General features: G+C 40.9%; 1 protein-coding gene across 3 annotated transcripts in view; it reads left to right on the top strand.

Moving 5' to 3' along the window:
- The first annotated feature begins 2,283 nt into the window (after positions 1 to 2,283).
- The window catches only part of RTN4 (reticulon 4), a 65,685-nt gene continuing 55,520 nt past the window's right edge, over positions 2,284 to 12,448 (top strand). The window contains exon 1 of one of the 3 annotated variants that reach the window (XM_027623740.2): positions 2,284 to 3,086. In XM_027623740.2, coding sequence (XP_027479541.2) covers positions 2,525 to 3,086 — 562 coding nt within the window. In that variant the 5' untranslated portion in view covers positions 2,284 to 2,524. The remainder of the gene's footprint in view (positions 3,087 to 12,448) is intronic. The other 2 variants (XM_027623741.2, XM_027623742.2) reach the window with 2 other exon arrangements.

Raw genomic sequence — 12,448 nt, forward strand, 5'->3', positions numbered from 1 at the left:
GGAAAAAGCAGGCTCCCTGCTAAGCAAGGAGCCTGAGGTGGGACTCGATTCCAGGACCCTGGGATCATGCCCTGAACTAAAGGCAGATGCTTAACTGACTGAGCCACCCTGGCATCCCTGTATTGTTGATAATCAACCTGGTCAGGTAACATTCCCAGGAAATCTACCTTTCCCTTTTCTAAGAATTAATAAAATTTATTTCTTAGAGCAGTTTTAGATTTACAGAAAAACTGAACAGAAAGTACAGAGAGTTCTCATACACTCCCATGCCTCCTCTCCAACCAGTTTCCCCTATTACTAACATTTTGCCTTGGTGTACATTTGCTGTAAGTGATGAACCAGTATTGATATATTATTAACTAATGTCCACAGTTTACATCAGGGTTCATTCTTTGTGATGTATAGTTCTGTGGGTTTTGCCAAATGCATAATGTCATGTATCCCCCATTATAGTATCATACAGAATAGTTTTGCTGCCCTAAAAATCTCCTTTTCTCCTTGTTCCACCTATTCATCTCTCCTCCTTCCTTCCCCAACCACCTTCCCTTTTTAATACCTAAATTAAGCCTAGAGTAATATTAATTAGTTTGAGCTAAGAATTTGCTTAAATAACCAATGATTCCCCATGGCAATCAAAATTTCTTAATCATTTAGACCAGCAGTGTCCAATAGAAATATAATGTGATCATATGTGTATTTAAAATATTCTAGAAGCTGCATTTAAAAAATAAAGAAAACCAAGTGAAAATAATTTAGTATTTTATACTTATTCCAATTTTTGACAATACCAGTTACAAAATATAACCATATAAAAATTGAGATGTTTTAGTTTTTTTGTACTAACACTCAAAACCTAGTGTGCATTTTTTTTTTTAAGATTTATTTATTTTTGGGGGGAAGGATGGAGGGAGAGGGTAAGAGAGAATCTCCAGCAGACTCCCTACTGAACGAGGAGCCTGACCCAGGCCTGGATCCCACCACCCTGATATCATGACCTGAGCTGAAATTGAGTGGGATGCTTAACTGACTGAACCACCCAGCTCCCCCCTCTAGTGTGCATTTTAAACTCACAGCACATCTCATTTCAGTCTAGTCACACTTAAAGTGCTCAACAGCCACAAGTGGCCTGTGACTAAGATACTAGACAGTGCAGGCCTAGACTGTGAGCAATCTGAAAGGTTATCCTGTCTCCAAGGCCTCCAGAATAGAAATGCAGTGGATATTTTTGTAAGGTACACCAGAAACGTAAAAGGGGCTCTCTAAACCTTTGCATTGCTGATACTTGTATTGTTTTGTGACCACTTTCCTTTAAACTTCCTTTCCAGGTTTGGGAAAAGGGGAATGGGGATCACGCTCATTCCAGCATATCAAACGAATGAATACTGGCCTTCCTGACTCCCAGAAGGCCTGAATCATCTGAAATGTTGACTCATGAGCCTAAGGTGACTGAAATGTAATGGGAATCAAATTTGCCTTCCAAGGCATCGTTTTGTTTCCACTTTCCTCCTCTCTCTCTTTGGGTGACTCATCTTTCTACCATGTAAGAGTCCAGCAGCAGGCAGAGCCCAAAACCCTCCTGAATGAGCCGACTTTGCAATGGCCCCAGTCCTCCAGACTGTCCAAGCCCAGCTGTTTTGCCTACCTCATCCAGGGTCTGCAGTTTGGACGGAAAACGATCTTACAGCTGCCCACCCCCCCCCCTTTTTTTTTCTTTTAAGGTGGTTAAGGTAGTAGTGACGAGTTGGTCTGGTAATTTATGTTAGAAAAACGGTTATTTTTTTATTTCAAAATCTTTGAATACTTAGTGTATACTTAAATCCTTAGGGCCTACTTCATAGTACCTTTCTCCACTCCGGGTTTTTTCCTTTCCTGGGAGGAAAGTTACCACCCCCAGTCCCCCAGGATAACGCCCTTCCGGGGATGGGGGCCAGGAATCCTCAATCCTTCGGGGCAGGCCGCCTGTCCTGCCGCAAGTGTACGCAGTACTGAAGCTACAGATTGACCCCCACCTCTGGGCAAAGCTAAGACCCCAACCCACCCCGCGTCTACCCAAGGTGAAGGGTGGGGCTCCCAGTTCCAAACCCCTCCCATGGAACTCACCCCAGCCGGTAGGAGAGAGGAGGTGCAAAAGGCCCCACCCGCTTTTCTCTCTTTCTCTTTCCATTGGACTGGCTGGTTGCCCATCGTCTCTGTTCCGTAGGCGATTGGCTTCCTTTCTCCCGCGCCAGTCCCTGCCTCTCCCCGCCCGGGAGGGTAAGTCACGCCAAACTGGGCGGAGAATCCGCTGGCCTCTCTCCTTCGCTCGTCTGGGCGGTGGCGGCAACTGGGGACGGGGCGGGTGGCGCATCACGGGCGCAGAGGCAGGAGGAGCAGTCTCATTGTTCCGGGAGCCGTCGCCACTGCAGGTCTCTGGGCTCGTTCGGCCCTGCCCCTCTCAGTCCTCCCCAACCCCCACAACCGCCCGCGTCTCTGAGGAGAAGCGTCCCGTGGAAACAGCTGCAGCATCATCTCCGACCCGCCAGCCATGGAAGACATGGACCAGTCGCCTCTGGTCTCCTCGTCCTCGGACAGCCCGCCCGGGCCCCAGCCCCCGTTCAAGTACCAGTTCGTGAGGGAGCCCGAGGACGAGGAAGAAGACGAGGAGGAGGAAGACGAGGAGGAGGAAGACGAGGACTTGGAGGAGCTGGAGGTGCTGGAGAGGAAGCCCGCCACGGGGCTGCCTGCAGCCCCGGTGCCCACCGCCCCCGTCGCTGGCGCGCCTCTGCTGGACTTCGGCAGTGACTTCGTGCCCCCGGCGCCCCGGGGACCACTGCCGGCCGCGCCCCCCGCCGCCCCGGAGCGGCCGCAGTCTTGGGACGCGAGCCCCGCGTCACCCGCGGTGCCCGCGCCATCCCTGCCCTCCGCTGCCGCAGCCTCGCCCTCCAAGCTCCCCGAGGACGATGAGCCTCCGGCCCGGCCTCCCCCTCCTCCCCCGGCCAGCGTGAGCCCCCAGGCCGAGCCCGCGTGGACCCCACCCGCCCCGGCCCCCGCCGCGCCCCCCTCCACCCCGGCCGCGCCCAAGCGCAGAGGCTCTTCAGGCTCAGTGGGTGAGTGCCGTGCCCTCCCGCCTCGCGCAGCCCCTCGCTCCCCTCGGTCTTTTGTGTGCACCCCCAAATGCCTCGGGCGGAGCCCTCCTCTCCGCCCCGAGGGGCTTTGTCCGTGGACCTCCGGGCGAAGGCGCCCCCCCTGGTAGGAGCCGTCAGGAGCAGGGTGGGGCGGCCGAGGAAACCCGGGCTTGTTCTTTATTGTCTGTCTCGGTATGGGGGAACACGTGCACCCCGCCTGCTCTCGGCTTCTTGCCTCTGGTCCCTGTTCTTCCGCATCCCGGAAGTTAGGCACCCACCCCTAATAGCTGGATCTGTATCTAGGAACTAGGGTCGTGGATACATTGGGCTGGCTAGGCTCCCGAGTGAGGATGGAAAGGCCTTGGCGCCCTTAATCTTTTGTCTACCGGTCTGCGTTGCTCCTAGGGGAAAGGCGCAGTTTTGCCGCTAGTCTGTTTGCCAGCATTGAGCCCTGGCCCCCTCCTCATCCTCTCTCAGGCTTGGGTGGCTCCTCAGCGCCTCATTCCCCTCCCTCTCGACTCGGCGCTGGTGGGGAGCTGGCTCAGTGGAAAACATCCACACTGACCCGACTGCAGTGAAGGGAGAGCGCCTCCAGTGGTGTGGCGCGTGGAGAATTGGGAAGGAGAGAGTTCTGGCAAAGTCCTGCCACCGCCCAGTTTATCCGGGTTGTGATGTGGCGACTCCCCAGCTAAACCGAGCCAGGGAAGTGGGATCTGAGCATTTATGGTCCGAGGGAGCGCAGTTCTACCAGGGTCTCAGTGCTGAATGAGAGGAATTGCTGTTAGTGTGGTTTAGGCTCTTGATGGGTTATAATTGAATCGGAGAGGAAAAAAGGCAAAATGGTTGACATTCTTAAAGAAGGGAAACCTGTGGGGTTTTTACTGCGAATAGGCCAATTGAATTTGTGGCAGACTTGCCACTAAATGAAATGTTTTGAGAAAGATATTTTCATGTAGTGATTAGAAATATATTTCTTAGAAGTTATTTCTTTTAGGTCGACAGGGACAAATCCGCATAGTCTATAAACAGTTTCCAAATCTTTTCATTCACTTTAGTACCTGATTTTATATATATGTATTTAAAGGAACATTGTCTTATTACCCTTTTCATTTTGGGAAATTGTTTGTTTTGGAAGAGGAAAAAAAAATCAAGTTTGTTGGAGATGGAGAATCTTACTAGACAAGTTATTAACTTACTAGCATGTATCTTGTTACTTTGGGGACAGAAAATGTCCCACCAGCAAGCAGTAGGACTTTTCTTTATGTATAAAAGGGCCAGAGTCTGGTAGTATAACTGCCTGCTGAGAAATCTTGCCTTGTAGGATTTTAGAAATGGTTCATTTTCTAGAAGAAGAAAATCAATCTGAGATCACAGAAAACATATATATCTTTCAGTTCATTCCTCCCAACGGGGAAATAAGCCAATTGTGATGTTTCTGAATAACATTTTGATAATGACATACCCCAAAGCATTACTCAAAACATTAATCATTACACTAAAGATATTAGGAGATGAGGAGTAACTCAATCTTTCCTTTTTCTGAATTAAAAAACACGTTTATGAGACACTAAGGTGAGGTAGAAGAATAAAGAGTAATAAATTTGCAAATGGGAAATCTAATGATTAACAAAGGCATACTAATTTGTCATATTGTATTCCAGTATGGGAACAAAGAGAAGAGTTCTGATCTTTGAACATTAGGGATTCAGGAGAGCACAGCATTCTCGTAGAATTTTGACTTTTGGAATACTAGGTTTAGAAAACAAAGGACAGAATATTGCCTACCCAGGGACTCTTATCTTTATATAGTTGCCTAATTCTGTATTGATGATAGCTATTTGGAAACTTTAGTTCCTTTAGGAAACCACTGTATATCACGATTATGGTCATGGATAGTTAAACCATTTCTGTGAGTCTCAGGTTCTTCACAGTTCGTTCATTCAACGGATAATTGATTACCTACAAAGAGACAGGTTCTATTCTAGGCTGTGAAGGTATAGCAAATAAGCAGGACACCCGTGCTCCCCATTAGGGGTGTACGATAATCACATAAGTAAGGAACTCAGAATAGTGGTGTTATGAGGAAAATAAACAGGATGATGGTATGGAAAATGATTGGGGTGTGGGGGGGGGGCTTGTTTTAAGTAAGGTGGCATTGAGAAATGCCTTTGTGAGGAGGTGAGATTTGAGCTGCAGATAAAAATTTCCAAACAAGCCATAGGGAGACAAAAGCCTTGAGGCAGGAATTAGCTTTGTGTGTTTGAAAGTCTAGTAAGAAGACTAATGAGAAAAACTTGGGAGACTGGTGTCAGGTGAGGCTGGGGAGGTGGGCTAAACTTAGATTATTTGGGGTCTCTAACAGGCCATGGTAAAAAGTTTGGCTTTTTAAAATAAAAGATATTCTTTATTTTAGAAATATGCTCCTTAATAATTGTGCTTTTGGAGCAAAAATACAGTTTTGAAGATTTAGAGGAACTGCGAAGACTGATGTGAGTAAAGACAAGGTGAGAAATGTGCAGGGCATGGTTAAAAACAGAGCAACCTGATGGGAAGAGGGTTATATTTACTGAGTTGGGCGGACTCCTGACACTTGTGCATTTAACATTGTTTACATTATTTCTGAATAAACTCCGATTCCCATCACTAGGAAAGTAGTAATTTTGTTGTTTACTGTTGTGCTTGGAGCATCCCCATTGTAATGCAGTAATGAAGTGAGGTGGAAGCCTCTCACTTGATGACCATTTTTCACGGAAAACATTTGGCTTCACTTTGAGAAGGTGGTTGGTTAAAGGGCTTTGAGGATACATGAGGGAAATGCTGGATAGAAATTGTGTTGAGAGGAAATGTAAACATCATTAACAATGACACTGAGCTGGTCTCTGGGCATGTGCTAAACCAGTGTTAAGACTGAAAATGTGGTACATCTGGGGGCGTCTGGGTGGCTCAGATGGTTAAGTGTCTGCCTCCGGCTCAGGTCGCGATCCCAGGGTCCTGGGATGGAGCCCCATATTGGGCTCCTGGCTCAGTGGGGAGTCTGCTTCTCTCTCTCCCTCTGCCTCTCCCCCTGCTCATGCTCCGTCTCTCTCTGTGTCTCAAATGAATAAATAAAATCTTTAAAAAAAAAATGTGGTAGATCTGGATTCTGAGGCATATTGAATAATAAATTAAGCTACTAGGGTTTTCGCATCCTGTTTTTATCCATGCTCTACCATCCGCAGTTGCTCTTGCTTTTGGTAATTTCTATTATGAAACAAAAATGTTTTTGTTGTTTCCAAAATGTAAAGTTCTTTCATTATTTTTTACCCTTGTCCTGAAAGAGTAAAAAATATGAATAAACTCCAATTCCCATCACTGCTTTATGCCATGGGAGGCCATTGGAGATTATTGAACTGAGGCATGACATCATGAAAGCAGTGTTAGGAAAAAAATGAATTGGTGACAGTACTAAAGGTAGGTTGGAAAGAAGAACAGGGGCACTATTTAGAATGCTTTTGCAGTTGTTCTGAAAGAGGTGAGTAGAGCCTGAACTAGTTCCCTACTACTTCAGTCAATGAAAACGGAATAGAAGGGAGGAATATAAGAAACTATAGGAAGCATGGTTTTTTGGCTGCAAATCTCTTATTTTTATAGTTAGGTTAAAAAAGTTTTTATGAAAGAAGAATTGATAGGACTTGGAGACAAAGGATGTAAATACAAAGAATGTTGGTGCTTACTAAATCAATCTCAGAACTGTCCAAATTTGTTACTTGCAGTAGAAATTTGCATAGAATTGAATACTGCTCATAAATACAGTTTATGGCTTGGGATTAAAAATTATTAGTCTTTTTATAAAGTCATTAATTATATGATTAGATACAGTGGCATAAGAGCAAATAGTAGAAATGTTAAAAGATTTTGAGTGATGTATAGTTTAAAATCTTAAGTTCCAATTCTTTAATATAAAATTCAAGTAAACAGTGATGTGACACTACCAGGACGCCGTTGCTTCTACAGGAGCTATCATGCCCTATCCATTCATTCCCTATCCTCCTTTGAAAATGGTAAAAAGGAAAACTGATGAATTTACAGATACTGAATAGTTTCTTTTGTTAAGCCATTTCTAATTTCTGACTGGGAATAAAAGTTGGGAACTGGTATGCTCCTTATGGATAAGTTGAGTTACATTTTAGATTGGTTCCTAGCATGCTCTGTGTCAAATTTATAGTCCTTTTTCGTAACTAGCAAGCTCCCCTCAAACCTTTTTAAAATTAAGTGATGAGTATATATTGAACCTCTGATAAATACCTCATTACAAGGAATAGTATTTAAAAACATGCTATTTTAGCACTATATCCCTGTAAACTTGGAATATTTGCTATCCTTTTTTTTTTTTTTTAAGATTTTATTTATTTATCAGAGAGCACAAGCAGTGGAAATGGCAAGCAGAGGGAGAAGCAGGCTCCCTGCTGAGCAAGGAGCCCAAGGCAGGACTCAATCCCAGGACCCTGGGATTATGACCTGAGCCAAAGGCAGACTCTGAACCAACTGAGCCACCCAGGTGTCCCAAGATTTGCTATCTTTATAAAAAAACATTTCTAAAAAGGAGCATATTACCTATTGTCTAATAATTGGCTCTGTTTTATGTGTAGTTAGTTCATAATCTACCTAAAAGAAATTTATTTGAAACACTACTGATGCAAGACCCTAAATTAAATGGCACAAATTTAAAGGTACTTTGCTAGCCCAGGAAAAAGTTCCTACTCATTGGGTGATATTTCTTGATTCTTTCCTGAAACTTCTGATTAAGTAGAAGTAATGTCATAGATATATTAGTCTTACAGTACATTCTTTGAGACTTTTTGTTCCTTTTCTAAATATAGACCCTAGAAGGTCCCTCTGGGGGTGACAGCATCAGGAATGGAAACTGTAAGAGCAGACCATAAATCATCAGTGTTTTTAAAAGGGTGAATGTGACTTTTGTGCCTGGCTCCTATAGGACATAGACATGCAGAATGGTGGGACCCAGCTTCACGGATGCTAAGGTCTTCTCAGACCGTTGGCTAATGATTCTTTTCAACTCTAAAGGAGAGTTAATAATTTTACATTTAAGCTCTTCATTTTGTTTTTGGAATGGTGATTATTTTTAAGTTGCTTTGCTCATGTATTCTCATAACATTCTATTCTTACCTCATTGTATATATCATACCATATATGGTAAAGGTATGTTTACTCATTTCTGTTCTCTGCCAGACTGTATGCTCCTTGGGGTAAGGGGTTATATTACTTTTCTTCTCTTGAAGAAAAAGACAATGTGACATATCTTTATTGCTGAACACAGTGCCTTAGGTGTGGTGTAGGCACTCAGAGATTTGTTGAATGAATATGATACTGTAGATGAAAACTGATCTTCAAATTCTCTGTAGTCCTAGAATTACAATATTTTCTCTCATGAATTCTTAATGAAAGCATTTATTTACATGTACAAGGATATGGATGTATCATTTTATTGATGAATCTCTTATGGATGGTTAATTAGGTTGTTTCTCAACTTCTGTTATAAATAATGTTGCTGTTAACACTTGTATATACTGCTTTGGGAATACATGTTGTTATATGTGTTGTGGGATAAATTCATGCAAGTAGAGTTACTGGTCCAAAGGGTATGTGCGTTTAAAACTTTGATAGATAATGCCAAATTGTATTACAAAGAGTTATTACAACCTCTGTCCCGCCAATACTGTGTTAAAAGTACCTTTTTCCTTATGCCTTTACCAATACAGTGTATTGGTAAGACTAGTAAATGGCTTAGGAAATTTCCTTTTTTAAAAATTTACATCTCAGAGGTTTTTTTTTTTTTTTTTTTTGGCTTAGGTGCCAATAAATTCTTTCTGATCATAGCTTTTGCCTCCTCTTCCTTTGGGTTTTTGCTCTTACAGATGTAGGAACGCTTGATCTAGTGTAAGGAAATGAGCCTTTTGTTGTGTCCTGAAAACTTTTTTCATGATTTGTTATTTGTATTTTGACCTTTGGTGTATTTTTTTGTGCAGAAATTTTATGTAGTCAGATTCATTTTCTTTTATGCCTTTGAGTCATACAAGTCATTGAGTTTTGTGTAATTCTTAGACCTTCTCTAAGATTGTAAAAATTGCTCCCATGTTTCCTTTAGTACTTTTATGATTTTTATGATTTCATTTTAACATTTAATTCTTTCATTCTCTGCAGTTTATTTTATTCTAGGGAGTGAAGTAGTGATATAATTTTATTATTCAACATGATTTCTCATTTTCCCGAACACTTTGTATTGAATTCTACATTTTTACTATTTAAAGTGCCACTTTTGTCATATTCTTGTAGTATGGGTGAAATATTTCCTCTTATGTTCCATGTCTTTGTCTTTTCATGTATAGGTACCAAACTGTTTTAATTGCTATAACTTTCAAATGAAATACTAGCTGATAGGGCTTTTCCAGAATTATTTTTTTTCTGGCTATCTGTGCATGTATAGTTTTCTGTCTGATCTTTAAAATTGTTTATTTAATCCCCTCTCCCTCTGTTTGAATTATAGTGCAGTTACATTAAATTCATGCATTGATTTAGGGGAGAATTGTATTTTTTGGATTGATATTACATATTTTTTCTCTAAGCATGGTTTTTATTAACATGTATTTTTTTTAAAATTAGTTTATAATTATTTGAAATATAGGCTTTTAAAAGCAATTAAGTATTCTGGCCTACTTAGTATGAAACACTTGAAATGCTGGGTTATATAGATATTTGGCCACCTCTTTTCAGTTGATCGTACATAGACTGGTAAAGAGAAGTTGTCTTGCTTTTTCGTTTCTAAAAAAAAACACACACACAAAAAAACTTGAGAAGGGTAGAAACATTCTCTATACTCTTGTAGTTAGAGCTGTAGCTACTAAATATCGGATTATTGTTTTAGCAGTCTCTGAATCCTTTACTTAAGTGGCCCACTAGTTTTAGAAACAAAACAAAACAAAACATTTCTTTAATAGCTGGTTCTTCCCACTGATGGAATTGTTACAACAGGTGAAGAAGGCTTATAAAGTTTTGTTGTTTAAACAGATTTAGCAGTTGTCTGCTTATATTGGTGGTCCCTTAGAAATTCAGTGTTAGTTAAAAAATTAGCATACTCCTTTTCTTAAGCCAGGCTTAGGGCTAAATATGGGGACAAAAAGATGAGTATAGAGAATTTACGAGAACAACATGTAGCAGATTACGGGAAAAACACAAGGCCCTTGTTGTAAAGAATTTTCTGCTGTCTTAAAACCAGAGGAGTCTTGTGATTGTACTGTAGGGGCAATCATAAACTTACCTACTTGTCAACAGCTTTTGTGAAAAGAGAAAAATACCTTAATTGGGTTCTATGTCACCCCGCACATATTTTGTCTCCAGTTTTACAGATTGACTTGTAAACTTGAGTAATTAGAAGGTGCCATTATTAAATTTATTTATCTCAGCGTTTTGACAGTTTTAGGTAAACCTGACCTAAAGCATGAAAGACATTTTTTTTTCAAGATTTATTTATTTATTTAGAGAGTGTTGGTGGGGGGCGGGCAGAGAGAGAGAGAGAGAGAGGGAGAGAGAAACTTAAGCAGATTCCTCACAGACCATAGAGCCTCATGCAGGGGTCGATTCCCAGGAACTGTGAAATAATGACCTGAGCTGAAACCAAGAGTTAGTTGCTTAACCAACTGTACCACCAGGCCAAAAAAGAAGGAATTTCCTTAAAAAAATTTTTTTCTTTGTTTTAAGGAAATTATTAAATATGCTTAAACCATGTAAATCCCTTTCATAAATAGCCTTTAAAACTTCTCAGTCTCAACTAATCAACATTATTATTAAATTATAGAAAGGTTTAATATTAAATCTATCAAGTTCTGATATTTCAATTTTTATACAAAACAACTTGATAAAAACTTAGGTGCTTTTGCTTGAATAAGGTAATTTAGGGAAATCAGAACTTAGAAGACCAAGTAAGTGTTTGATTATGTAATGTGTTATAGGCCATCTATATCACTAACACAGACCTGCTATAAGGATCAGGACTATATGACATCACTTTTGAACAAGGACTGAAAAACTACCACCTACACCTACCATCATACTTCCTCACTTACCCATTCTTATTCCCCTAAACTTTCTTTTCTTTTTTTTTTTTTGAGAGAGAGTGCGTGCATGCGCTTGGGGGGAGGGGCAGAGGGAGAGGAATTTCAAGCAGACTTGCTGATGAGCATAGAGCCCAAGGCAGGGCTCAATCAAGCAACGCTGAGATCATGACCTGAGCTGAAATCAAGGGTGGAATGCTTAACTGACTGAGCCATCTGGGCGCCCTTTATTCTACCAAGCTTTCTTTTGACCTTCTTACTAAAATTTTGTTAATGGAACATGTTCATCAGGAGCTATAGTTAAGTTTAGCATTGATGGAATCAAACATACATATTTTAATGTCTCCTAAGAGTTGTGGGTAAAACTGGTTAAAATAGCTTATATATGATAGAATTTTAGTATGTTTACATTGCCTTATCTCTTTTTTTGGAGGGATTCAAAAAATTATTTATACTTTTTGTTATGGAAAATTTGAAACAAAGACAATAGTGAATGAAACTTGACTTAGCTGTCACTGAGTCTCAATAGCCATCAACCCGTGGTCAATTCTGCCAATCCTACACCCTCTGTAACTACTGTAACTACTCCTTTTTTTGCCAAACATAACTGTAACACTCAATAATCAAATGGTTTCCCAACATGTTTAACAAAAATTAATGTCATCAAATATCCACCTAGTGTGTATATGTCATAAATGGTCTTTTTTTTTTCAGAGTTTTTTTAAAAAATTAGAAATCAAAGGTCTACATATTACAATGGATTGATTTGTTTTATAAGTCTCACTGACTACTTGTTTGCTTGCATTATCTCTCTGCAATTTATTTGTTGAAGAATGCTCATACACATTTTTTGTTTTAATGTTTGTATTAAGATATAATTTACATACAATAAAATGCATAGAGCTTAAGTTATAAGTTTTATGTGTTGACAGGTGCATCCACTTATTAACCCACAGCACTGTCAAGGTAGAGAACATTTACATCACCCCAGAAAGATCCCTTGGGCCCTTAGCAGTCATTAAATTCAATTCTTGTTCTGTCCTTCCTGCAATCCCCCAGTCCCCAGCGGCACTGTTCTGATTTCTTTCACCACAGATTAGTTTTGCCTATTATATAGTACCATGTGAATGGAATCATACAGTATGTACTCTTGTGTCTGATTATTTGCATTCAGATTTATCATTGATGTCACGGGTATCAGCAATTTGTTCCTTTTTACTGCTAAGTAGTATTTCA

Source organism: Zalophus californianus, chromosome 8 (assembly GCF_009762305.2).
Source record: "Zalophus californianus isolate mZalCal1 chromosome 8, mZalCal1.pri.v2, whole genome shotgun sequence".
NCBI lineage: Eukaryota > Metazoa > Chordata > Mammalia > Carnivora > Otariidae > Zalophus > Zalophus californianus.